The sequence below is a fragment of the Epinephelus lanceolatus genome, chromosome 12 (assembly GCF_041903045.1).
Source record: "Epinephelus lanceolatus isolate andai-2023 chromosome 12, ASM4190304v1, whole genome shotgun sequence".
NCBI classification, from domain to species: Eukaryota; Metazoa; Chordata; class Actinopteri; order Perciformes; family Serranidae; genus Epinephelus; species Epinephelus lanceolatus.
The window spans coordinates 36,190,630-36,218,607 of record NC_135745.1 but is presented as its reverse complement, the minus strand read 5'-3'; the positions used below and the strand labels follow the sequence as shown (position 1 = coordinate 36,218,607).

General features: G+C 41.4%; 2 protein-coding genes across 8 annotated transcripts in view; one reads left to right on the top strand and one right to left on the bottom strand.

Moving 5' to 3' along the window:
- LOC117262991 (oxysterol-binding protein-related protein 1-like) overlaps window positions 1-7,478 on the top strand; it is a 36,062-nt gene extending 28,584 nt beyond the window's left edge. For all 6 annotated transcript variants that reach the window (XM_033636109.2, XM_033636108.2, XM_078173371.1 and 3 more), the window contains 10 exons: window positions 1,382-1,516; window positions 1,780-1,877; window positions 1,969-2,151; window positions 2,235-2,342; window positions 2,639-2,728; window positions 5,151-5,265; window positions 5,361-5,477; window positions 5,627-5,750; window positions 5,842-5,932; window positions 6,314-7,478. In XM_033636109.2, the coding sequence (XP_033492000.2) occupies window positions 1,382-1,516; window positions 1,780-1,877; window positions 1,969-2,151; window positions 2,235-2,342; window positions 2,639-2,728; window positions 5,151-5,265; window positions 5,361-5,477; window positions 5,627-5,750; window positions 5,842-5,932; window positions 6,314-6,416 (1,164 nt within the window). In that variant the 3' untranslated portion in view covers window positions 6,417-7,478. The remainder of the gene's footprint in view (window positions 1-1,381; window positions 1,517-1,779; window positions 1,878-1,968; window positions 2,152-2,234; window positions 2,343-2,638; window positions 2,729-5,150; window positions 5,266-5,360; window positions 5,478-5,626; window positions 5,751-5,841; window positions 5,933-6,313) is intronic.
- A 716-nt stretch (window positions 7,479-8,194) lies between these two features.
- Window positions 8,195-26,322, bottom strand: LOC117263092 (tetratricopeptide repeat protein 39C-like). Of its 2 annotated transcripts, XM_033636223.2 has the most exons (14): window positions 25,861-26,322; window positions 19,604-19,652; window positions 16,572-16,700; window positions 16,314-16,428; window positions 15,739-16,138; window positions 12,929-13,097; window positions 12,713-12,806; window positions 12,524-12,631; window positions 12,313-12,422; window positions 12,103-12,226; window positions 11,920-12,017; window positions 11,643-11,747; window positions 11,504-11,542; window positions 8,195-8,917 (listed from the first exon to the last, which is right to left on the bottom strand). In XM_033636223.2, exons 1-14 carry the CDS (start codon window positions 26,004-26,006, stop codon window positions 8,825-8,827), a joined length of 1,779 nt encoding a protein of 592 aa, XP_033492114.1. In that variant the 5' UTR covers window positions 26,007-26,322; the 3' UTR covers window positions 8,195-8,824. The 2 variants fall into 2 exon arrangements, with proteins under 2 accessions (XP_033492114.1, XP_033492115.1); XM_033636224.1 differs by lacking the exons at window positions 16,314-16,428; window positions 16,572-16,700; window positions 19,604-19,652; window positions 25,861-26,322 and having other exon boundaries at window positions 15,767-15,904.
- Window positions 26,323-27,978: the final 1,656 nt, after the last annotated feature.

Here is a 27,978-nt window from a genome sequence, read left to right as displayed (position 1 = left end):
AGGCCTCTCTCCAGTCCCCCATCCCTCAGCCCCAGGTCCCCAGGAAAGCAGATGAGCCGTGTAGCCAATTTTTTGCCAGAGGCCACTTGCGGTATTTCGGCAAAAAAAAATCCCCTGTGGCCAAAAAGCATTTTCTCCATAGGCCACCTTTATAAAACAGACTTCTCTAAAACTCAACAGGACACCTCGAACTGCAAACAAGGTTGATTATGTTTTTTTTTCTATTATGAATTTTTGATCCATGGAGATTTTATAATTATAAAACTTTCCTGACCCCAAGAAAAGAAAAATCTGTGATGTCGTCACAGTGTAACGTCTATGAGCTGAGCAGGAACTCAGGGGTGGGGCCAGCAGCAGACACATCACTGTGCATAGTCAGTTGGCCACATACCGTGGAATTAAACCGGGAACCTAAACACTTTTTTTGGCATATGCAGCAGTTGAGCAACTACATCAGAATGCAAAGGCACCATCTTGGCATGTGGTATCTAGGTATTATTTTAAACAGTGTTGGGAAGGTTAATGATGAAATGTAACATGTTAAAGATTACAAGTTACCCTGTTAAAAATGTAATAAGTAATGTAATACTCTACATATAGACGAATATAGACAAATGTTGCCCACTGTAATCACCAACATTTTGATGTGTAATTGTTATGTAATTACATACTTTTTTTCTCAGAAACTGTAACTGATTACAATTACATTTATTTCATATTTTAACTACTGTAAATAGTTACTCTCAACACTGATTTTAGCTCTTTCGGTTGCCCGAGTGCCCAGTTTCTTTTTCCTAGGATGGCAAAGGCATTACCTGCCCTACTCTTTCTCTGACTGGCTAGTACTCGTTGCCTTCGTTGGTTAGGGTGGTTAGGGTTAGGCATAGGAAGTTGGATTGGTTAGTGTAAAAATATCAGGGTAAGCCAGTCAGAGGCAGCGAAAGGCAGAAAAAAATTATGTCCTGGTTGGTGTGAACTAGCTCCCATTAGCATTGTTAGCTCTGTCAGCACTGTAATCATGTTTGCACTGTTCGCGCAGCTGGCGTTTGCTGTCGCCATTCTGGCTTAGACACCTCTGTTTGCATGTGACATCAGATTGGCCTCAATATTACCATCAGCCACTGAGACAGGTCCCTCCATCACTTCCTGTCTTTACAGAAAACACACAGCACTCTGCTCGCCGTTTCATGGGAACTTTAACTGTATAGAAACGTGTCATTGATTTATTACCACATATGTGTGCTTTACAAAGATGAGATGTAGCTCTGTTGAGTTGTGTTAGATTTTAGAGCTGTACCTAATGAGTAGAGATACACACAATCCATCCCCCAGTAGTTTGTGTCCTCACAGTTTCTTGTATCTTCTCCAACATCTCTTTCAGGAGCTGTCAAAGATTGCCATGCCTGTGATATTTAATGAGCCTCTGAGTTTTCTCCAGCGGTTAACGGAATACATGGAGCACACCTACCTCATCCAGCAGGCCAATGCTACAACAGACTCTGTCGAGAGGATGAAGGTAACACAATGCCCAAGTTTACTTTCTTAAAAAAAAGACACAAAGCTAAATCTAATGGTGATATCTCATTTGTTTCATCTCATGCAAGGTTACATTATTTATTTGCGTCGAATCAAATACTACGGTAGAGTTCCTTCATAGTCTTCCATAAAATTATACACCACTGTCTTTTTGAATAAAACAGCAGCTATTTTAGGACTCTATCATTATCACATATTGAAAAAGTTACCTGTACTTTGTTATAATGAGTCGATGCTCTGTAGTGTGTTGCAGCATTTGCTGTGTCAGCTGTAGCATCACAGTGGGAGAGGACTGGGAAACCCTTCAACCCACTACTGGGAGAGACCTATGAGCTCATCAGGTAGAACAGCGGACTCATCAGCACCTTAAATGCACAAATATGTTTCACGAGCAAACCTGTACACAAAACATGTTGTTCTTTTCCCCATCAGAGAAGATTTGGGCTTTAAGTGGCTGTCGGAGCAAGTAAGCCATCACCCTCCAGTCAGTGCCTTTCACGCTGAGGGCCTCAACGAGGATTTTGTCTTCCATGGCTCCATCTACCCCAAACTCAAGTTTTGGGGAAAGAGCATAGAAGCTGAACCCAAGGGAGTCATCACACTGGAGCTGCCCAAGTGAGTGCACAGTCCCACTGCTTTGCAAGTCTGATTTGGTTCCCTTTGAGGAAGTGTCATCTTCTGCTTCTCTGCCTCTGCAGATATAATGAAGCCTACACCTGGACAAACCCCACCTGTTGTGTCCACAACATCATTGTCGGCCAGCTGTGGATTGAGCAGTACGGCAGCGTGGAAGTGATCAATCATAAGTAAGAGAAATCCTCTTCTCTTTGTGCTGCTCTGTGTCTGTTTGTCTGCGAGTGCATTCTCGCCCACTTCATTTGCATGCACAGAGACTCGAGTGCATGAATATCTTTTTTTTTTTTTTCAGCGCTCTGCAGTGGGGTGTTGATCTACTTTGAGATTCAGCTTATTGATCATGGGAGCAGAACTGGGACAGTTGCCATTAGAATAGAAGAGCTGGATAATTAATGTTTGAAAGCCTCAGCTCGCAGAAGCAGAACAGTGAAAGAGAATCAGTAAAGAGTCTGTCATTCTGTGGCAGGACCGGGGAGAGATGCAGCATGATGTTCAAGCCCTGTGGCCTCTTTGGAAAAGAGCTCCATAAAGTGGAGGGATACATCCTTGATAAAAGGTATCTTCTTCATTTAATTACCAATGATTTCATTACTTGTCTCATGTTTAAAGTGGCAATACACAAAAGGTTCTTGCTTTAACTTATCATGAAGATCTAAGTATTTATTGCACATGTAATGGCTGTGGAGGCAAATCTAGCCCACAGCAGGGTGCCATGTGGCCCTCTGACCATCCTCTAATTCACAATGAAATTGAAATTAATTCACACAGGGATTTTGTTTGTACTTTGAATGTAAGGTGCCAGAGTGCATAAAAAGGCATCAAAAAATAGCTTGTTTACCAGAATAAAAGTACCAGGAGGAGGATCTACATACACCCAGAGGTCCAGGCAAATTATTTATGTATTATTTGTTAATGTTAGCTTATTAAGTGGCCCTTGGCCAGAGTTGGGTACTTTGATTACTTTTTGCAGTAAAGAGTAACCTAACACGATAGTTTGCTGTTTGAGTAATCAAATACTTAAGTACATTTTCAAACAAGACATCAGTTACTTCCGTTATTTGATCCTTCAGTTCCAAAACAGCAACAGCTGTCGTTTGGTTCTAATAACGGAGATAACGTTAAACCTATCAGTCTGAAAGAAGCCACGGAGCAGAGCAGGAGCTACATTTGAAGTGCCATACGTAAACTGTCAAGCTACTGTATCTTCCACAGGAAGTTGTGACAAATGTTTCAGAATAAAAGCCTATGTAGAAAATGGAGGGATTCTCTCAGCCGAGGTTATAAGGGGCTTTTAATTTGAAACAAGTGTTGAGTTTGAAATGACGGTGCGATATATTAACTTTATAAAGACAATAGGGCTGTCACGATTAGTCGACTAATCGATGACTAATCGACACTTAAAATAATCTGTGACTATTTTAGTAGTCGACTAATCGGTTTGAGTCATTTTTCATAGAAAAGTACTATAAAAGTACCCCAAAATACTCTTACTGCAGCTTCTTACGTTCAGATATTGGCAGCTTTACACACTCTCCCGTGACAGTGAACTAAAACCCTTTGGTGTGAGTACGAAACAAGACATTAGATGACGTAATTTTGGGGTTTGGGCGAGACAGACAGACATTTTTCAACATTTTAACACATTTTTTGATAAAATGATTAGTCGACTAATCGAAGAAATAATCGACAGATTAGTCGACAATGAAAATAATCGTTAGTGGCAGCCCTAAAAGACAACGGAGCGGATAAAAAGTAAATATATAAACACACAGAGGGATTAATAAAACGGACCGTCTATAATGTAGTCTGTTTCACATGAAGCTGGGAGCCTCTGCAGTTGTGGTGAATAAAAGCCCCGCCGCTATTTGTTAATGTTATTACTTTATGTCCGACCGTGAGGATGTACCATTGTTTGCTAGCTTGATGCTAATGACAGTAATGTTTAACTCAGCGGGTTGACAAAGTGCCTCTGCTGTTTCACACCATCATTTCCCCCTTTTACTGTGTGGTAACATTCCTAGAGGAAATATTAAAAACGCTGGGGTGTTGTTGTCATACAGTTGTCTACGGCAGCAGATCGTTCTGTGTTTCTACTGGTCAAAGTGACGGCTGTGATGGGAGAGCTGGATCTCAGTGAAGGGCAAGTGGTCCGTAACTTTAATTTTGGAGGCAAAAACATGTAGGCTTAGCGCCCTGTGGTCCATTGCCCAATAGGAAATGTAGAATACTCAAAAGTACTTTAAAAGTGCTTGAGTTACTTTACTCAGGGAGTAACGCAGGAAAGTAACTGGTTACTGAGGAAAACATAAAGCGATCCATTTGTCTTGCAACAGCAGCTCCAACAATAATACAACTTGGAAATGCTTTTTAAAAAAAAAAAAAAGCTAAAATATTAACAATAAAAAAAGTACATCTAGAGGAGGTGGAAAAGTTAATGTATCAATAAAAAGTTAATGCGACTGTGTGTAATGGAAACAGATTCAGCAAATAAATGGTGACATACAGTCTTTGCATAGACCACTGCAGGCTCGCTCTCTCTGTCTGTGAATGTCTTTTAATGCGCTCATGCACACAACGCTGTTACATCTCTTCCAACAGTGCATAGCTGTGACAATCACTGTTCACAACTCTGTTTCCATTGTTCAGTGTGCTCTCCATTATTATATAACATTGTTTTCCTTTGTTTGAGATTTGACTCAATTACGTCATGTCATTGTACCCTCTTCTGCAGTGGCACCTGACCTGACCTGAGAATTTGCGCCGTCTACTGTCTCAATATTCGCAGAACAGCAGTGGATGGAAAACTTGCATTTTCTTTCGCTGATTTTCTTAAAATTCTGCTAAAATTTGAGCCACATTTGGACCAAAACCCGACATATTTTACTCATCAGTATTGTCAGAACAGTACTACTCAGTCATGATGTATCAAATATCTAAATCTTAAATCTAAAGATTCACATTTGTTCCTCCGTTTGCAGCAAAAAGAAGCTCTGTGCAATATATGGCAAATGGACTGAATGCCTGTACACAGTCGACCCTGCTGCCTTTGACGCCCACAAAAAGACCGACAAGAAGAATTCAGAGGAAAAGAAGGTTAATAGGTGTTACATTATTGCTTTCAAAGTCATCTGTGGTCGGCCTCCATTCGGTTCAAGTTAAACTTAACGTGTGTGTATCTGTGGCTGCAGAACAGTGTGGATGAGGAGCCAGAGGAGATGCCTCCACCTGATGCTGAGACGGTGCAGGTCATCCCCGGCAGCGAGCTCATCTGGAAGATAACGCCGCGACCAGATAACTCAGCCAAGGTAGGAAAAGACAGGCGGGGTGGAAGGAGAACGAGTTGTAAACTTTGGTTGACAAGGCACAGTAGCTTAAAATGAGGTGTTGCGTTACTGCTTTGCTTCTTGTCCTCTGTGACTGATGACATTTGTGGGGATTTAATTCTCTCTCTCAGTTCTATGCATTCTCCACATTCGCCATGCACCTAAATGAGCTAGAGAAGAGCATGGAGGGAGTTATACCCCCCACAGACTGTCGCCTCAGACCTGACATCCGCGCCATGGAGAATGGAGATATAGGTACAATGTATGACCTGGATTTGAGTCCCTTTACACCACCTTTACACCATCTGTTGTGGTACTTAGATTTTTATATCCACATCTTTAATAGATTTGGCAAGTGCAGAGAAGAAGAGACTTGAAGAAAAACAGAGGACGGCACGGAAAAATCGCAGCAAAGCAAGTGATGAATGGAAAACAAGGTTAGTCACCGTGTACTATGATGTAATGTCTTTGCTCCATTGCTAATTCATTGTGGTAATCGCCTCCCTGTTGTCTTGTGTCATCAACTATGCTGCCTGCTTTATTATAATTGAGAAGGAATGCTGCACTTGGCCCAAGGTTTGGTTCAGTGCTTTGCTTACTTAATGTTGTGTGCTCTGGTGTGAAGTGCTGCACTACACTGCCCTCCTCAGGACAAAATGCACAACTACAACAAACTATTTAGTTGAACAAGAAAAACTAGTCACATTTTTGCCATGAATATTATATACTTTTAAATGTGTGTTGATTGTTGTCTGTGATTCTTTAATATCTCTGTGTACTCGTATTAAACAGCTCTTTCTGTTGTTAAAACTCTGCAGGTGGTTTCAGCAAGGACCCAACCCTCACAACAAAGCTCAGGACTGGCTCTACTTGAAAGGCTACTGGGACAGGAACTACACTCACCTGCCTGACATCTACTAATAAGTAGACACACACACACACGTAACAAACACATGGATATCTACTTTCACCACCTTTGGACTTTATCTGCTGTACTGGGGCGTTTTGCAAGGGCTCCCTAACACATGCAACAGTGTCATGGAGTTGGTACACAGCAGCAGGTAGGGTTGAGAACACGCTAAAAAAAAAAAAGAGTCTGAAATCAGTCAAACCCAGAGGCATATATATTCTTAATAGATGTGTGTGAACAATGAAGCACAAACTCTCTTTTGCTTATTTATTGTGGTTTTTGACCACTTAAGTATGGTATAGGCATGTCTTGGATAAACTAGAATGTATTTTAGAAATATTTATATATATAGATGGAGTGTTTAAACAGAAACAGTGGTTTTGTTGTTGGTAGTTCGTCCATAATTCTCCTTCAGTGCAGAGAAACACTAGGCTACACCACTACAAAAACAGTGTGTGATGCATCCTGAGCATGTGTTACATGTTTATTTAGCTCTGAAACTGACTCTACCTGAACATGCATACTATAATGCAGTGCAGTATTTGATTATATTATGCTAGTTTGCAGATTCTGCTTCAATCGACTGTAAATCTGTCTGGCTGTTTCTCTGCACAGTTGGCAAGTAAAATGTCACTCAAGAATTGTGGCCAGCACCACAATAAAACTTAAATAATATTAAAACATCATTAAGCTCTAAACTATGTACTGTATAGATGTGTATAGAAACTAACAGCGTTGCACATAAGTCTACCTGACTCTGTGGACACAGTAGCACTTTTTTCTAACTGTACTGAAGCAGGGACTCTGGCTCTGCACTTATAGATTTGTGTGTGTAAAAAGTCTTGCCATAGTTGAGTCTGATTATATATTCCTGATCTATTTGAAATACAACTATTATACAGTTATTGCATGTGCATCACTATAACTATGCAAGCCTTACCTTCACAATCAAGCACTGAATACTCCTTTAATGTTGCAGATAGCTGCTATACGGTTTAGTTTTTCTGTTATCACTCGTTTGGGTATCAAAACGGAATTTCTATTGTTGCTAAATAAAAGCTTAATGTTGATTGAACTTTGTTGGTTTTGTTTTAAGAAAACACGTTTACACAAGGTGGATGTCTGCCTGATTAAAGGGATAGTGCACCCAAAAATGAAAACTCAGCCATTATCTACTCACCCATATGCCGAGGGAGGCTCAGGTAAAATTTTAGAGTCCTCACATCCCTTGCGGAGATCCAAGGGGAGAGGGGGTAGCAACACAACTGCACCTAATGGAGCCTGATGGCGCCCCAGATTCAAACGTCCAAAAACACATAATTGAAACCACAAAATATCTCCATACTGCTCGTCCGTAGTGATCCAAGTGTCCTGAAGCCCCGACATAAAAATTTGTTTGGAAAAATGTCATTTGAACTCCTGTAGCTCTAACTGCCTCTCTGTACACCGCGCTCGTGTGCGTGCGCTTGTGCGAGACCGTGAGACATGGGCACCACGTTCATGTGTGTTCCCGTGCTTTTGCTGGTCTCGCGCACATGTGAGCGTGGTGCACAGAGAGGCAGTTAGAGCTGCAGCCTACAATGAGGCTAAAAAACAGAGTTCAAATGACGTTTTTCCAAACAACTTTTTACGTCGGGGCTTCAGGACACTTGGATCACTACGGACGAGCAGTATGGAGATATTTTGTGGTTAGCTGTAATAAGATCTTGATTTTGTGGTTAGCTGTAATAAGATCATTCGCAGTACGTGCAAATATCACACGCCTAACAAAGTATACTGGAAACAACAATTTTACAGTGCCCATTTTATTATCTTAAAACAAACAATATAAATGAGATCCAGTTTACAGCCAAGAGTAGCACTGTGTATCTAGGGCCACTCAACATGATGTTGGCACATCTATTAAAACCTGTGTGCAAGACATATTTACACAGATAAAAACAAGTCTGCTTAAAAAAGGGGGCTGCACTAAAAAACAATCACTGTTTGGTACTCATGCCTATGGATTAGCAAAGCCTTTACAACCAACACTGAGATGGCTGAGTCATTAATTTTAACTGCTTTGTCAGTTAATAGTTTATGTGCCATAACTTGACCTGACTCAGAGGAAAAACTCTGAAGCGATTTCACTAACCCTTTTCAAAATTAATGTATAGATTTGACTAGAATCTAGTTTTGAGATTAGCCATGTAAACAATAAAAACCTGATTAGTTAATTTATTTTAAAATACAGTAACATAATACCTTCTGTAACTATTCTCCCTTAAAACAGCTGCTGTTTATTGCACACATTTTAAAATGATGCACTGGCTCAGAATATGAAAATAAATTAAAACAATATAACAGTGATGACTTGAATGGTTTTGTGGCTTTTTAAAAAGACATTTCTTCCAGTTCTTTCTGAGGTGCAGATGAAATGTCAAGGCTGTGCTGCAGCAGCTCTCATAGAGGCCAGAGCTGAATGAATGCGAACATGGAGCCTGTTCTCAAAGTCATAGCCGGCGTAGTCCTCCTGCACAGTCCGTGAAAAACACACAACAGTGAATCAAATAAAAATGATATTTTGTCCGTGCTCTGCCCTCTAACAGTCTCTCCAGCCAGCACTCAGACTGATCAATGCACTCGCTGCCCAATCATGTGGCAGCATGCCCATTAAAGAAGCAGGGAGCCCACTGCTCGGCTCCTCCTGAGCTCCTGTCAGACAGCGCTGCATCTGCTCAGGCATGCAGTCGGCTGTTACAGCAACAGCAGAGAGAGTGAAATCAGTGCTCTGTCAATGTCAGCTGCCCATCCACTAACAACGTCAATGCTGTTGCATCAGAAATCCACACAATTCAGGTGGGTGAGGCTGCACCCAGCGCCCCACAGACAATGCAGATACTATTTACTGTGCTGATATTCTGGGTGCAGGCCACTCTCAGCTCAGTGTGAGTGGGATGTGGCCTAATTCACTGTGTCATGACTTCATGCTGAAGTCAGACAATGCAAATACACCTTAGCTAAACCAACAGGGCAGTATGAGGTCTGCCTCTCCCTGAAGGCGCAGAACATTTCAGATGTCCTCAACATGGGGCGGCGTACCAGCGGAAGTCCAATTACCTGGCTGCTGCACGCAGACATAGTGACAGAACCTGGCATAGCTTCAGCCAGACACTCATTGTTTCCAAGGAGAATGAGTATCACCTGTGCTCATCCCTACAAATGAACGTCACCTGGCTTGTCCCCTCGTTAAAGCTGTAGTTACTTTTACTGATTACTGATACTGATTTTAAAATCTGATTCCTCTACCGACTATTGCCTTGTAGCACTTCTAATGGCCTTACCGCATATGATCAAAAACAACCAATCAAACTGAGGACTGTAACGCAGCTGTCACTCATGTCAATCACTGCTTGTGAACTGCAGTCAAACTGTCAAACTCAGCAGCTCTGACCAAATATCAATAAAGATTCTCTTACTGAAATGGACATTTCTCACCTGAAATGTTCTCAGAAACATATTTTAGTTCACTGTTTAACTGTAAAATGAGAAACTTGGTCCAGCCACTGGGCAATGCTCTGTACTTTGGTCAACTTTTTCCAACATGGCGGCCAGGTTGCAAACTTTTTTCATTTGACAGCTAAACACACACTAAAATATGGGAAGAAATGGAGTGGAGCAGGACAATGCATTTGAGTTAGGTTAAAAATTCAAAAAACACAGCTACTTACATTAAAACACCGACCAGTTTCAACCCTAAAGTCTTCATCAGGGTGCAAAAGGGTAGACAAGAGTCGAGTGAAACATTTATAAGCTTGGTAGGGGGTGTCACCCAATCCTGATTAAGAAGTGAATGCAGGTGGGTGACTGCTATGGGTTACAATGAGAGGCCATTTTGAAGATGACATCACACCAAAAAAAAAAAAAAAAAAGTAAGCAAAGAGAATGCAATCCTTAAATTTAGTTGTATCCGTGCAGAAACATACAACAGAAAAATAAAATAGAAAAATAAAATCAAGTCTGTATGTTTACAAGACACACTCAACACATAAAAATGTTTCTGAAAATATTTGAGGCAACAGAAATCTGATTCTTTTCTGATCAGCACTGCCGAGTGTGGCTGCAGTCTGGAGCCACGATCAACATGAATGACAGCTGTGTTAGAGACTCCTCGGCTCTGATTGGTTGTTGCAGCAATAGATTTTAGTGAATGCTAAAATTCAGCAAAGCTATTTTTATAAACGTTACCAACTTTAAGGTAGACATGTTAACACACTCTCAGGGCTGCTGAACACTAGCGATTTTCCCCAACAACTAATTTCTGTGACATTTAAACTGTTAAGTTCATACTTGGACTAGTCAACTAGTCTAAATGCAAGAAAACACTCATAAAATTGAGCACAATTTACTCTACTACTTGTATATATAAATACTGCGAGTAAGAGCCACTTAAAAATGTTAACGACATTTTTTTGGGAGGGTGATGGAAATGCATAAAATAAGAATTTTAATAATAACTTTAGCCAGCTGGTGAGAGTTTAACTGATTAGTCAAGTAATGGCGCACAAGCCTACTGAGCACGTCCTTCTCAGGGAGTGCTCTTTACTTGGCCTCATGATCTGGTGGCTGAGCAGGGGAAGACAAGCCTCCCTTTAGGCAGCTTTTCAGACCACACATACCCAGTCTACATCCAGGGCCTGTAGAGTTTGTTGGCTGCTATTTTTCCAGCCGGTATGTCACCATCAGCCCCCTGTAACTACAGTTCAGTGTCCTGCCGCGACCCACTGTACTTAGCCGGCTGACTTTATAGGGAGCCAAGCATTGGGCTTGCCACACCTTTGTTGGATAGGCTATCACCTGATCAAGTAGTGAGTGTATTGATCCGTCAGAGTGTGCACATCCTAAAAAGTTAACACAACTTTGATCAAAAACTGACTGAGGGTGGAAACAAGACAAATCCCAAACACTCTCCTAATAGCTCTTCTAATGAACCCTGCTACAGGAGACCGAGTCACAAAACTTGCTACCGACTACTTAAAGCTTATGAACAATCTATAAGCAAATAAGAACCAATACAAATTTTAGGAAGCATAAAGTAAAAAAAGGAAACCTCCTGTACCTTAGCCTGAAGCATCAGCATTCTGCCCTTCCCTGCAGACTGGAAAAAAATACAATGAAATATTCAGACTGTGACTTTTCCGCCATTCTCAGATCAGGGAAACAGTCTCTCTTTGTGTCACACACACTCATAAACTTACCTCTGGGGTGTTGAGCAGCACACAGCCCAGCTCATAGCAGGAGTAGGGCTGCACGTAAGAGTTGCTCAGACGACCGACCTCATCCCTCGCGGCCAGATGGAAATACTGAAAAAAATCAGATATGATGCACTTGATCAGTTATAGATATTATCACTACAGTGCTGACTGTTGTGTGATGAGAACACTGTTTACAACAATCCTACAGCTACAGCTGATGAGCGATTCATATCTCCACACCTTATACAATGACTGTATTATTAATGTGACAAAAGAGTACCTGGATGGCATCTTTGGTATTATGAAGACATCTGTTAATGGCACCGAGAAGCAGGTTTTTCAGGCCTGCACATGAGGCATCGTCAATCCCCTGCAGGACTACAACGACAAGAACACAAGTCAGCTACGCCCAATGACGACAACAGCAAACACAAACTAGTTCACCTAAGCTATAGTCCAGTACCTTGTGTCATCGTCTGCAGCTTGGCGGTGGAGCAGTTGGGCAGAGCTTTCCAGAGGTAAAGAATCTCAATCACAGACAGGATGCAGAGTTCTCTGGACAGGCTGGTGGTCCTTAGCTTCTCAGCCTGATAACATGAGCACATACATTATTATTGTCACTGCATTTTGCTCCAAACATTCCCAACAGAAAACCAGCTGGATGCACACTCACCCTCTTCATGGAGAACAACTCGATCTGATTATTTTTGCGTTTGAAAAGCCTTTCAACATCCTTAAAAACCCTGACAGCTCCCTCCAGATCACCTGTGGCTCCTTGGCACACTGCACAACATATAAAAATATAATATGGATTAGGAGCTGATTAAAAAAAAAAAACTCACGAAAAATGCCCTTGAAGCCTTATTCGTTTGTAGTGTTACCACCTCCAGTTAAATAGGCGTAGTAGCACTGGGACCAGCGAGACTCTGTCTTCAGTCGCTCAAAGGCCCTGTAGGCTTCGCTGTAGTTCAGTTCGATCATGCTGCACCAACCTAAAATGTTCAACAATCAGAAATTATGATGCAGACTAGCGCTGAGCAAGGTGGTTTGAAAACTGAGAGGGAAAATAGTACCTATTTCATATAAACACACGTGCTGAATCTCCCTCTGGTCAGAGGCCAGATCTAAGGCATCACGGAAGGACGTCAAGGCATTACTGATCTGGCACTAGAAAGGGGAACTTTGTGGTGTGAGTTACAGGCTGAGACAATACTGAGCTTTCCCAACCGAGGCTGGAGAACAGGCCACAGAGCAGCAGATAATAAGGTTTATGCTTAACGCGTATTTACCTCGAGGCGTTGGACTCTGCCTTTGAAAAACATGAAGAGGGAGGAGTTGGGATAGATGGCCTCCCTTTGTTGTAGGATGGACTTGGCTTCCATCAGGCCTGCCTGTGTGTCTGTGCCGTCCAGAGCAAAGAAAGGCTGCACTACTGTGTGGTACCACAGGAGGGCCAGGCTGTGAGGGGAGCACACAGACTGTAATGAGTCAGAGAGTAGAGATGACACCATCTGGTATGAAATTAAAACAATTTGTAATGATTTTTATTTAGCTGCTTGATGAAGTGAGATTAACCACGTTTAACAAATGCTGATTAAACATGCTGAACAGCAGCTTTAACATTTTAGACAAATATTAATCAACATTTAGATAACTCGGTAGACAAAGCTAAATTATCACTAATCATTTTAAAACAGGGTTAAGTACAGACATGGGGCTTCATTTACTATTATCTTCTCAAGTATTTTCTCACATTTGTTGTTGAGAAAGAAAAGTCTAGGTGAGATTCTTGACGTGTTCTTAAACCGCACCTGTGTTCTTTTAGAGTGTTTTGACATGTGGTCCTTTTCAGCCCTCTAAATGGACGTTGTATTTAGCCTTATAGATCACATGCTATTGCACTGGGACACTTGAAAAATCAAAGGAAAACACGTCGGCCTGTAAAGCTTGCAAGTACGCAGGATGAGGAGTAGTTTGGTCCACTGGAGACACTGCGTATCTGCAGATGTGGAATGTAGAATAAATCAAACGGCAACAGTCTACAGCACAGAAACACTAAGGTTTTCCTCCATTTTAGGTTCATCTGAAAGCAAGAGGCTTCATAACTGCACTGCAGTGCCACATCAAAGTAAAAACAAAAATATGTCAATATATATTATATATATATATATATATAGGCTGCATGTAGCTTTTCTAAAAGTTTATTGTTGTGTGATTTATTTATTTTTTGGTCTCTCTCTCTGTCCCTCCCTCTCTTTATGTATCACTTTGTCATATGGATGACTAATATTTTTATGTTGATCTTCCTGAGGTTTCCACCATTTTTCCCCCAGTTAAATGTTTTTTGGGGAGTTTTTCCTTATCCGCTGTGAGGGTCCTAAGGACAGAGGGATGTCGTGTGCTGTAGAGCCCTGTGAGGCAAATTGTGATTTGTGATATTGGGCTTTATTAATACAATTGAATTGAAACTGTATACGCCTGCAAAACCCCATGAAAGGGCATGAGACTGCAGGGCCGTGTGCACACACAGAAATTAAAGAAGAGGAGGACCAATAAGAAGAAAAAGAAAAGTTTAGCACTGGACTAAAAACATGAGAAAAAATTCCAATAGTTCTGCAGGGAGTGAACACCAAACGTATGTCATATTTAGTTACACAATGAGTGGATAAGAAAATCCATGGGATACTAAAAATAGACGCTAATCAACCACCCGAACCCGACCCGTCCTGCAGCCGCCAACTTTATGCACTTTAATAGCACAACTGTCAGGACTGAGGACAGACACAAGCAACACGGAGCTCTCCAAGGTGTGTGTGTTTCTGGGACACAGAGAGAGATGGAGAGAAGGTGGAGTTTTTCACATGATGTTTCTGAAAGTTTAATTAATAACTCAGAACGCTGTTTTGTCACGTTTTGTCCCGGCCGCATGAACCACCTGTGTAGTTTCTACAATGATCAATCACTAATTTTAAGCCAAAATGCTTTTTGTAAAATAATCAAAATTACTACTTAAAATATTTGAAATTATTAAAATATTATTGTAATTTAAATCCTACATTATATACTACGATTGAATTGAGGAAAACACAATAACCAATTAAAACTGAAAGCAGCGATGATCGGGCCCTCGCACCTCTGCACAACTCGGGGGTCCTGGCAGGACGCCGGCTGACGCGGCTGTTCTTTTCTGTGAAAGTCGGACGCCACACACTGGCGTGAGATGGTGTTCTCTACATCGAGCGTGGGCACTGGAAGGATCTAACAAACATCAGTAGCACTCTTTTTGTTCCTCCTACATTCAGCATTGTCTCTTACTGTTATATGAATAGGGTGACAATTATTTAATTTGAAAACATACTGGGAATGTAGATAAATTACTGATGGCAAACATTGTAGTATGAGCACAGTGATGTCTAAATAAAATCAATGTATTTTAATGAAACTTGTGATTTACACCCCTCGAAATGTTGCGTATGTCTACAAATGCTAAGCTAAATATCATTTTTGTCACCAATGCTGCATTTATTTTATGATTAACTTTTGTTTTTCTTTCAGCCTCAGCACAAAATTGTAAGTAAGCGTGCTCTTGAGTGTGCTTACAGTAGATCATGCAATTATCTAAGACCAAATCCGGAATAAGCAAAATCGGTGCATGTCAGAATTTTTGTGGAAACTGCGGGTGGGTTTTAGGAAAAGAAAAATCTCAATGGCTGGTGAATGAGGGCCATAACTGCCTGCATATTCTAGGAATAAAACACAGTTTAAAATGATTCATTATTTAAGCATGATGGGACAACTTTTGCTGCAGGGCCTGCCATCAGTCTGTTATTAAAGCTGTTCACAGGAAGGTTTTTATATTATGCATTTCATTGATTCTGTTTTTATTATATATTTGGTCCATGCAGTAAATTAAATTATTGCTATGATTCATTGTAGCCACCAACACAAGACAGTAATTCATCTCAGGAGATAACATTTCTTTTCTTTCCTTCACAAATGATGCCTCCATTACTTCATCGTATTGTTTCCAACTGAATGAGTTAGATCATGTTTCAGTATCGGCCAGAGTACAGACACACATACTCACTCACATACTCACGTAGCTAAGGGGGCCTTCATGTCCTTACTTTCACTGGCGTACGTGAGCGCTGACAGGCCCTGAAGGCGGTCGCCAGGGAAGCCCAGCAGGTTGACGATCTTCAGGAGGTGCGGCGGCACCATGGAGATGCAGAGGTGGAAGAGGCCGTAACCGAAGCTGACCGAACCTTTTAGTCGATCCAGCGCCTCGGGGTTGATGCCGTCTAGTCTCAGGGATGGGCTCGGCCCGGGCGAAGAGGAGCGGCTGTGCTCGGACTTGTCAGAGGACAGAGACGGAGGCGGCAGTGCTTGCTGTTCGGAGGCTCGTCTTCTGCTGCCCTCCTGCAGGTGTGTGATGTCGCTGTAGCATTTGTTGTACATCTTCCAAGCTTTGCGGAGGATCCAGCCTCCTTTGATGTACGCTGTTAGGAGATTAAAGTGGAGGTCAATGAATCATGCTATCCTCTGCACTGGACTACTGATATTTAAAAAAACAAATATGCATCTGTTAATATTAAAACTAAATATTCAGAACTGCTACGATCTGTATTTTCATTCCACATCAATAAATGTGCAGTCTACTAAAGGTTCTCTTACACGACAGCTCTTGTTTGATGAAAGACAGCACTGCAAGGTAAACCTGGCAGTCTGCGATGATGATCTGCCTCTGGAGTCGGTCCACTGCGGCCACCCCCGACCTCTGGGAGTCCATCTGCCCACACAAACACCTCACACATAAACTCATGTGACATGCAAGCTAACAAACAGCAAACATAAAATGCTCCTTTTCAGACTAATTACATTTGTTCTATACATATCACATACATTCAATTAAATGTTGCAGAGGTTACTCACACTCCTCTTGATCTTGTTTTTAATGGTCTCAATGACTCCAGTGTTTTCACTCTCACACAGTCTCTCTGTAGCTTTGAGGTCCTCAAAGGCCATCTGCATTTTCTCCTCCTCAAATGTCATCATGGCGTTCTGAAAGAGCGGTAGAAAGTCAAATAACCATGTTACGTACTAAATGAAAGCTGGTGAGCCACAGCTCTTATAAGTAAGGCAACATGTCTAATCCTGGATTGAACCCTGGAGTCCAGAAAACAGGGAAACAAAACCAAACTGTAATCTTCTTAGTTTTCAGATTTCATACAAACAAACTTAAGCAGTCAGGAGTCCTGTATTTCTCTTCCATATACACTCACTGGCCACTTTATTAAGTACACCTTGCTAGTGCCAGGGTGGACCCCTTTTGCCTTCAGAACTGACTTAATTCTTTGTGGCACAGATTCATCAAGGTGCTGGAAACATTCCTCAGAGATTTTGGTCCATATTGACATGATGACATCACACAGTTGCTGCAGATTTGTCGGCTGCACATCCACAATGTGAATCTCCCGTTCCACCACATCCCAAAGGTGCTCTACTGGACTGAGATCTGGTGACTGTGGAGGCCATTGGAGTACAGTGAACTCATTGTCATGTTCAAGAAACCAGTTTGAGATGATGTGAGCTTTGTGACATGGTGTGTTATCCTGCTGGAAGTAGCCATCAGAAGATGGGTACACTGTGGTACATGCCCAAATGCACTGAGTTGCTGCCACAGGATTGGCTGATTAGCTATTTGAGTTAACATGCAGTTGAACAAGTGTACCTAATAAAGTGGCTGGTGAGTGTCTTTAAGATCAGTTTATCAAAACCCTCTGAAGACAACATGAAACCACCTGCACACACCCAGGAACACTTCAGCTTGGCCTCCTCCACACACATCAGACAGGAGATTATAACTCTAATCCTTCAAACACACTGCAGTGCAAATGCTGTTGTGTAACAATTATTACCAAACTATGCGACCATGTAGGGCGTGAGATGCGTTAGAATTATTGCAATCATAGCTCATCTGTCTTTGAGTGCAGATTTGTGGTGACGTGTGTTCATGTCGTGACGCTCTGAACCAGCCCGACACTTCCTGAGGTAAAGCTTTTGCTTTACAGAACTTATCACTTATCATGTTTAGCGGTGACGCAGCTGTTTCAAAGCTATGAGACCAGTAATGTGACAGGCTGAGGGTTTTTAATAATCATAACAAACACTGGTCGAAGCAATATTCACCTTCACCAGCCCTGTGCATGTTGTGCTGCTGCAGGAGGTGAACATGGAGACTCAGTATTTCTATTGCTTTAAAGGGATAGTTTTGAAGTGGGGTTGTATAAGGTACTTATCCTAAGTCAGTATATAACCTACAGTAGATGTCCTTTCAAGCGTCCCCAGTTTGTAGAAGCAGGCTAAAGTCTTAGACGAAAGCTAAACAATGCCCTGCTGTGGAGGGGGCAGCAACAAAACCTATTTCAGCCACCTAAAAAATCAATATCAGTTTAAGTGTACACTATACTGGGACGCTGGTGGCTTAGTGGTAGAGCAGGCGCCCCATGTACAAGGCTGTTGCCGCAGTGGCCCGGGTTCAACTCCAGCCTGTGGCCCTTTGCCGCATGTCACTCCCTCTCTCTCCCCCCTTCACGCTTGTCTGTCCTGTCAAATAAAGGCTAAAAATGCCCAAAAAATATCTTCTATCCATCTATCTAAAAAAAACAAGTGTACACTATAACTATAATATTATTACTTTCATTAATGTTGTTGTAAGCTACTGTCATTACCTGCATCTCTCTCTCTCTCTCTCTCTCTCTCTCTCTCTCTCTCTCTCTCTCTCTCTCTCTCTCTCTCTCTCTCTCTCTCTCTCTCTCTGTCTCATTGTGTCATATGGATTACTGTTAATTTATTATGCTGATCTGTTCTGTACGACATCTATTGCACGTCTGTCCGTCCTGGAAGAGGGATCCCTCCTCAGTTGCTCTTCCTGAGGTTTCTACCGTTTTTTTTTTTTTCCCCGTTAAAGGGGTTTTTTTGGGGAGTTTTTCCTTATCCGCTGTGAGGGTCTTAAGGACAGAGGGATGTCGTATGCTGTAAAGCCCTGTGAGGCAAATTGTGATTTGTGATATTGGGCTTTATAAATAAAATTGAATTGAATTGAATTGAAATTGAACTATACTGAGAATATTTTCACTGCTTTACCTTCCCAACAGATGGCAATTTCCAGCGGGAAAATGGAGCTGTTATATCGTTCTCCTCAAAGCCAGACTCCATTGAGGAAAACAGTGATTTACCATTGCTGAACGCAGGAGCTGCTGGTCTACTGCTGCCTCGATCAGTCAGTTTCTTTGTGTTATCCTATGACTTTTGGCGTTTAAAAGGGTTAGTTCGGATTCACCAAAGTCACACAAAAACACAAACAAACAAACTAACTGAGGCAGCGGTAGATAAGGAGCTCCTGTGTTCACTGAGCCAAAATGACTGTTTTTGTCAATGGGGTCTGGTGGCTTTGATAGATGGCAAACTGAAGCCATTTACAGCCTCCTTGGCAAAAAAAAGATGAATAAAGAACTCTCAATATCGGGTACAATTAAACTGTTGTAGATTTTTTTCAGCTGGACTGTTTTGGTGGCTAAAATACGTTTTGCTGCAGCCCCCGTCCACAGCAGGACATTACTTTGCTTTCGCAGACATCTGTAAGTACTGCACCGACTATGGATGAGTCACCCATACAACTCCAAGTTGTCTATTTGGTAGGGTTTTCATGTTTTATGACATCTTCCTCTTGTTCCTATTGTGTTTGAATCCACCTTCTGAAAAGGCATTACTTCAGTCAGTCACACTTCTGTTTTTGTGCCAGAAAAAATAAGAAGTCTGGCTCTGAGCCCAGCAGCAACACAAGGGAGATTCCTTTAACCTCATTATGAAACTGAAGCGCTTTTTAACTGGAATTTACAGTCATTTTTGTGTCGGCATTTGGACCACAAAGTAAAACAGCACGGCGCTACATCTTAACTCACCAGAAAACTCACAAAACTGGCTCCGAAACTCATCAAAGGACTGTGGTTCCTGAAACAGAGGATAGAGAACAGATGCATGACTTGAAAGTGACTGACGTGTTTGAGCTAATAACAGATCTAGAGGCCGTAAGACGTCCATCGGTGGAGCGACAAAAATGTGTTGAGCCGGTTTCATGCGTGAAGCACTAGATTGATTGACTGTGACGACATGAACAAGTTGAGGCACAAGGTGACAGTCAGACAAGAGCAACTTGATCCAAAGGGGATGTGGTTTTTTCAGATATCCGTCCACAGCGCTGGTGGTGATTTAAAGGGACAGTTCAACCCAAAATCAAAAGGGCATTTTTTTTCCCTCTTAGCTGTGGCGCTATCCATCAGTCTAGACTGTTTCGGTGTGAGGTGCCAAGTATTGGAGATATCGGCCTTCTCTCAGATATAAAGGACTAGATGGCACTCGGCTTGTGGTGTTCAAAGCACCAAAAAATACATTTGAAAACTCAACAGCAATGTCTCTTTCCAGAAATCATGACCTAGATACTTGGGGTAATCCACAGACCTTGTCAGCAGTTTCATGTAGGAACTAGAGTTGTACCGATACCAAAACCAGTATCGGAAATGCCTCCGATACTGCCTAAAATATCGGGTATCGGCGAGTACAGCCTATGACCAATCCGATACCACGTAATGCCTCACGTCATTACGCATACGCACGCTACAGGCAAACGAAACAGAAACAGAGAGGAGTTTAAAAAGCATTCTACTGTAGCCTTTAAAATGTCTTTTTTACCAAATTGTGTGGCTGCACTTTAACCTGTGTCTTGATCTTTGTCAACACTGAATAATAATAATTAAAAAAAAGTTTTATGGCATTCATTCTGCTATTATGTATTTATTTCTTAATATTTTACATAGAGTTTTAGGAGTTGAGACATACAACAATTCATATTCCCATACATTTTTTATTTTACGCGCTGGTATCGGATCGGTACTCTGTATCGGCAGATACCAAAGGTTCAGGGATCAGAATCGGTATCGGGAAGGATAAAGTGGTATCAGTACATCTCTAGTAGGAACCATTTCCTTTCAATTGAATCACCACTCAGAAGGAAGCATGCATCTACTCATGGACGAGAGGCTCATGACAGCGCGAGACGTAAACGGTAATGGCGTCCTCCTAGGCTGAGCTGTAACTCAGCGGCGCTAGGTGAGCTAGCAATAGGTGCACACTTCCTTCTGCGTAGTGATACGGTTGGTGGGTGTAGTTTGTTGGAAAGAAAACAGTTCCTACATGAAACTGCTCACAACAAGGTCTGTGGATTATCTTGAGTAATCAGGTCATGATTTCTGAAAAGACACACTACTGTTAAGTTTAAAATTTATTTTCTATAGGGCTGCCCCCTGAAAGTCGGAGATTCGAATCATCAGTCAGAGACCCCTCAGTCGACTGAGACTGCTTCAATTCAAGCAGTCTTTTTTTTCAGTGTGCTGTGCAGGGTACTTCTGGGGATGTTAATGTCCCCCGCCTTTGCTGCAGAGATAGCATTCTTGACTTTCATGCCACTCTTTGATGCAGGGCACTGCTGACAAGCAGGCAGCGGCAGAGAAAGAGAGGGTTTGCATTGTAAGGCTCTAAGACAACTTTATTGTCTCTCTTCTGTTTGGAGGTGGTGAATTTAGAGCTCACAGACACTTTATATGTTACAGTCTCTGGCTTTTGTTTGATATCTAGTGTCGGCAAAAAAATGTTGTAGCACATCTCTGACCGGTCGTTAGCAGCTTGTTTAAACAGCCAAATCTGATTAGACTGACATAATTCTGAGTCTGGTACAGCCCTAATTTTTGGGCGCTTTGAGCACCACAACCCAAGTGTCATCTAGTTCCATTATATCCAAGAGAAGGCAGACATCTCTGCAGCTGATATCTCCAACACTCTGCAACTCACACCAAAACAATCTAGAATGATAAACAACACTGCAGGTAAGAGGAAAAATATGTATATATTTGATTTGGAAGTGATCTGTCTCTATACAGCATCACTGAACCCATAATGCAACAGACACCACCCTAACAGAGCCATGGAGGAACTGGTTAATACAGTCACAAGTTGGTTTTATGTTGCTGTGTTATGCATCTTTCACTTCTCTCAATCTTTTCTGCTGATGCAATCCAAACAGGATGACACCTAGTGTTTAATGCAATTAGTGGAAGAGATGACATTTAAGATTTCACCAGGGGTCAGGACACATAGGGTTTGCCCTGCTGTGGCATCAGCATGCAAGTTGAAAGCGAACCTTTCCTAGAGATAATCAGCCCTTAGAAACTACACAGCATGAATGAATGTATATAAATCCTGTGACCAGGAAGGGTACTTCCCAACCAGAGGTTCCCAACCTTTTTAGCTTGTGAGCCTTAAACCAAGTAATGTCGTCAACCAAAAACAGTGTATTTTTTTTAATGGGTATCCAAAAGATTAAAAAATTATACAGTTATTCACACAAAAAAGGGAAAAATTAAGAGTTACATGTGGAAAAATATTATTTATCTTAACACAAATGTTTATTCCATCTTTCCTGTGTTGTAAAATGTCTTGTAAACCCTCAGGATGACCTCACAGGACTGGAACCACTGGGTTAGAGCACTGGTTCCCAACCTAGGGGTTCTGACTCTGATTTGGGGTCATTAAAACTGTACAAGGTGGTCACAAGACCTTCTTGATTTTAAGGGGTGTAAGAAAACTTTATATACAGTAGGCCTCAGCATTTAATTAATTTCTGTAAAGACAACTAAATTAACTTGTTATTTTAAAGTTCAGATTATTATTCAAGATATAAACTTTTAAAACAGGATAAGGGCTTTAACACAAGCGATATTCACAGAGCCTTCACTCTCTGTTAAACAGCCTCGTCCGGCACTAGAAAAATACGTGGGTAAAACAAACTGCCAAGCATCAGGAGTCTGTTGGTGAAGATTCTCAGTCATCCAGGTCATGGTGATCTTAAGTGCTGTATCGCAGGCAACTGGACGTTTCAACTCTCATCCAAGAGGCTTCTGCAGTTTAGTTGAACTAAAAAAACCCTTGAGGACTTAACTGAGAGGTCTCCGACAGATGATTTGAATCTCAGACTTTCGGGAGAAAGCCCCACAAAAAATGCATTACTCTACCAACTGAATCACTTCACAGAAAGAAGTGTGCATCTACTGCAATCACCTCCTTCTGCAGGGAGATTCAATTCAAAGAAAATAGTTCCTCCATGAAAGTGCTCACAACAAGGTCTGTGGATTATCTTAAGTAACCGGGTCATGATTACTGGAAAGACACACTGCTGCTGAGGTTTTCCAAGTGTATTTTTGGTGCTTTTTGAGTTGAACTGAAGAAGCTGAACTGAAGTCCAGTTCCCTACGATATAGCACTTATGAAAAGCATCAGGGAGAAAATAAAACACTGAATTTGTCAAAAGGAAGCCTATTAAGTATGTACAATTGTTAAAAAAAAACAATAAAGACAGAGAACTAGTAAAAAAAATCCTAAATCTATCAGGAAAACTTGTAATAATCTGCTTAAAATTCATCCAAATCTCTCAAACTTCCTGTAAGTGTGCACTATCTGAGGGCACTTTCCCTTTATTCCACCTGGCAGGGGATCTGTGACACCCTATCCACAATCCTTGAGTCACTTTCCCAGTGGATCCGGAAGTATTCCTTTTGGGCAACCTCTTATATTCTAATATCAGACAGAGCCATTCCATGAAGCTTACAGAAATCCTGTTGGCCAAAAAAAAAAAAAAAAAGTATTGCAATGAGGTTGAAGAAAATATGGCATCCTTTAATTAATTATATGGAAGTGTAACTCTGAGTCTGGAAGCTACAGTCACTGTATTTGGCTTTGTGTGAAGCTACACAGCTATTGGACTCTATGTGCCTCCTACTATGACTCCAGGATGGTCATATTACAAATATCAAACACAAGAGACATTTCAATCTTTTGACTTTTGCTGCCAAGAAGAATATTCTTCTCCTCTGGACCAAGTACGCTGCTCCGACAACAAAAGCCGTGCCACACTCTTATAATGCAGTGTGTTCCCAATGAATATATCTCTTGTATGCTTCACTCCTCAGAGGCCTTTCATACAGTTTGAGACCCTTACTTAAAGTACATTGGACCTTCGCTGTCATGTTCTATTTTATGGGGGTTCCTAAATCGGCTTAGCCAGTCTCTCTCTACACTTCCTGTAAATTAGCCCTCTCGCAACCTTGTTATTTGTCTATATGGCCCAATTGTTAGTCTGTTTGTTGCTGCCTTTATAAGGTTGTAGGAGGTGATGACTGCTCCCTAATTTTCTTATTTTCAACTACTCCTTTTATTCTCCGTCTTATGTCCAAGCTGTTCTGTTCTGTGTCTTATGCAAAAAAAAAAAAAAAATTGCAATAAATATATTCTTTAAAAAAACAGAGACTATGCAATTGTGGAAGACTTAAATTCAAGTGTTCACATATGGGAAAGCTATTAAAAAAATCCATGCATTTTGAAGTAGGTGATCAGAGAGGAGTTGTAGGCACTGCCGTCCACCTCCATACAACCACCAGACTACCCTATCTCTCACACCCCCACCTCCCATTTTTGTGGTGTATTTAATTTCATTACATTACATTTTACGTTACATTTTTTATTTGCATTGTTATGTGCCGATTTATTTCATTGTCTGTTGATATATTTTTGAAATGTTCGTAATGTAAAACAGGTGTTTGTGTACTGTCAATTTGTGACTGTGTGCTTTTAAAAATCTAAAATAAAATATACAAACAAACAAAAAAAAAAATTCCTGCAGCTACTGTGTTTGCTATTTGGGTTAAGTCTACAGTTCATCAGCTGTTCTGTATCGTTATTGTCTGGCCACACAGACACGACCTCTAGTAAGAAACCTCGGTGTAAGTTTTGATCGTGATCTCAATTTTAAAGCTCATTTTAATTTGTTAACAAAAACTGCATTTTATCATTTGTGCAATACAGCTAAGGTACGACCTCGACTGAGCCAGCAAGACGCTGAGAAGCTTGTTCCTGCTTTTGTTTCCAGTCGTCTTGACTACTGTAACACCCTATACACTGGCCTATTGTAAAACTACAGAGCATTCAGAACGCTGCTGCTGCCAGGTTTTTTAACAAAAAACTAAAAAGAGAGACCGCATAACTCCTAGTATCTTTTAGAATTGATTTTAAAATCCTTCTTTTGGTTTTTAAGGCTCTTAATGCCATCAGCCCCTCCTGTACGATAGATTCCCAATCACCTTATGTCCCTCAAGAACCCTGAGATCCTCCGCAGCTGCTGTTTTATCTGTTCCTAATGTCAGTACAAAAACCTCTGGGCTACTACGCCCCAAAAATACAAAACACCCTGCCTTTAAATATCAGACTTGCTGGCTCAGTGGACAGTTTTACAACGACTCAAAACATATCTTTTTAACATAGCAACTATCTGTTTTAATATTGTTAATAATTTATTCTTCTCTTTTCTCCTTGAATGAGTCTGTGACTATGAAATATCCATAACATATGTCACTTAGGGGTCGTCGGTTAACTCCGTGTTAGAACAGGGGTCCCTTAAAGAAAAGGTTGGGATGCACTGGGTTAGATGACCAATCTTTACATTTAAATACTAAATTACTTGGTAAAAACAAGCCTCCACAGGTGCAACTGTGCAACAACTAACAAACTACCTGGGCCAGGATGAGAAATTCACCACAAACCTGTTTAAAGAAACTAAAAGACAGTAACTTGCACATCAGGAATAAGAACCTGTTGTTTCTTCTTTGACAACATTTGTGTATTTACACTGTCTGATGGTCACAACACTTACAGTAACACCAGCCTGTTGCCTCACAATAAGAGAATTATTATTATTATAATATTTAAGTGTTGAGGCTGTTTGAGCATCACAAGTTACACTGTGGGTGTGGATATTTGCCCTGGGTATTTACCCAACACTCATCCTGCTTGTGACCTGATCATATGGCAGTACAGTAGACAAGCGTGACAAGGATGTTGGGTTATGTTTTGCAAGCTGAGCAAAGACAGAGACAGAGACAGAGCTGAAATGAATTAACATGTCTTGTGCTGGTTGACCACAGTAGTTTGGACACAATGGCTACTTTGCAACATTCACTGACCCCCTGTAGAGAGTAGTTAATCACAGAGATTTTCAGCAGGACGTTAAAACAGACAGAAATATTGTTTAATATGTGAGACATGGACTCTCACAGACCTGTACAATCTGAAGAGCTCGTCGCTCTCCTTGAATCCATTGTTGAGGAGCATATTGATCCCCTTCAGCGCCAGCTCTGCGTCGTTGATAGTCTCTGTCTTCTCATCCTCCACGCTCCTCGGGGCTGGTTCCGTCGGGTCCGCCATTGAGACACCCGATACCGGAGGTGAGGAGCTGAACGCGGCCGCGGAGGAGGAGAGGGAGGGAGGGGAGGTGCGGCGGTTTGTCTCGGTAGTTTACTTCCAGGCAGAGTAGCTAGTCTCAGCCGGTGGCGCAGTTTGGAGCAAACGCAGTCATGTTCGAGACTAATGAGCGGACAGGTTCAGGTAACTAACCGCTGACTACATGCGTGTGTGTGTCAGAGAGAGTGTGTGTGCGCCGTTCAGCCAGCGGTTGTGTCGCTGTTCCGTATTCTGCCGCCGCCTGACCGGTGGCTCGTGTGTTCCTGTGCAGACAGGAAATGTGCTGCGTTTGGGTGCTGTCGGAATTATTAGCCTTAAGAGCAAACACTTAAATTGAACATTTGGATAACATAAAAAAGCATAAACATCTCGTAGAGGATGTGAATTCTGTACAAATACAGAGAAAAATAAAAGTCAACCTCTACGAAGGTGAGGAAAATTAAATAAAGAAAATAAAATAGACTAGAATTATATATAATTAGATAAGAATAATAAAACAAATAAGTTCATGAATTAAAATAAGAGGCATACAAAATTTGACCAACTGGAGCAAAACATCAAGATCCAAAACAAGGACCACAATTAAAAAATAAAAAAAAAGTGAATTTTCAATCAGACACCAGACGAAGCAATAATCACTAAGGTAGGGCTTTTAGAAAAAAAAAAAACATGTCTGGGGTTGGGTATTTATCAGAGGAGGGTATGGGTGCAGATCCCGGGGGGGATGGGGGGGACATGTCCCCCCCAAATTCTGAAAAACACAAATTGTCCCCCCCAATTCTAAATAGCTTAAATGATTGAAATTGAACAAATGTATACAGTAATCCTATATACTGGGAGAAAGGGAAGATGATGAGGAGAAATGGGAATCCGTGAGAGGCGAGAGATGAGAACGTGAGTGGACATAACATGCCTGAGACCCTGAAACTAGAAGTAGCATTAACTAACAGCGAAGCAGTGAAAAGGAGGGTGATGGCTGGTTCCATGTACTACTGGCTGTTTAAGAGAAATAAACAGTAAAGGTAAGCATATGATTCTCTTTGTAGTGCTTTTTGAATGACTTGGTGATGGTGATGAGCCTCTATGAAATCGTGAAATATGCTGGCAATCTCAAGCGCTCTGTGGGCATGATTTGCACATGTGCAATTAAAAAAAAATCACAACTGATTGTGTCCCCCCCAAACTTGACATCAGATCTGCACCCATGGAGGAGGGTATGGCTGGGATGTCATTTCATTTTTTATTATATATTTTTCCTTGACCCTCCCTGAGCGACTGGCGGAAAATGCACGACCCTGCACAGGAGAAATAGCTTCACATGCACTCGATGACATTTTTTTATCTGTTTTTTTGGACCCTAATGGCGTCTAGTCAAAATATTTCTTGTTGCCAAGGTCAACTCATTTGGCAGCCATCTTGAATTGATGTCCACACTAATTCAAAAAATGTTTTCACAACTCCTGAACCAGACAACAGACAAAGACAAATTAACCCACTTGTTCATATAATTTGGACACCAGGAATCAAATGGAAAGGTTGTCGACATGCTACAGCCACTCTTTATGGCAAAAAAAACTGGCAAATGACACATTTTAGGCTCATAACAATATAACTTATACTATTTTGTCTCACCTTTGTTTCCTGCAATAGCCAAGCCACTCAAGTTACTCCAGATAATGTTCATTTGGCAGCCATCTTGAATTGATGTTCACGCGGAAGCCGTCAAGCTTCCCAGACAACAGTTTATCTGCTCACCTGTGGAGTACATCTGCAGCAGGCATTATCTGGAGTACCTTGAGAGTGATGTAAAATAATAAAGTAGCTACATCTGGCTATCACAGAAAACTAAGGTGAAAACTAAGCTTTGTTGTTTTTTTTACCAATAAAGAGTGGTTGTAGCATGTTGATGATCTTTCCATTTGATTCCTGGTGTCTA

Bases quoted from the DNA above. Each gene is read 5' to 3' on its own strand.
- LOC117263092 (XM_033636223.2), bottom strand. From the start codon at position 26,006: ATGGCGGACCCGACGGAACCAGCCCCGAGGAGCGTGGAGGATGAGAAG. The intron at 16,429-16,571 runs GTGAGTAACCTC...TTGTGTGGGCAG, and splicing joins AAAACAAGATCAAGAGGAGT to ATGGACTCCCAGAGGTCGGG. The intron at 12,423-12,523 runs GTGGTAACACTA...TATGTTGTGCAG, and splicing joins CTACGCCTATTTAACTGGAG to TGTGCCAAGGAGCCACAGGT.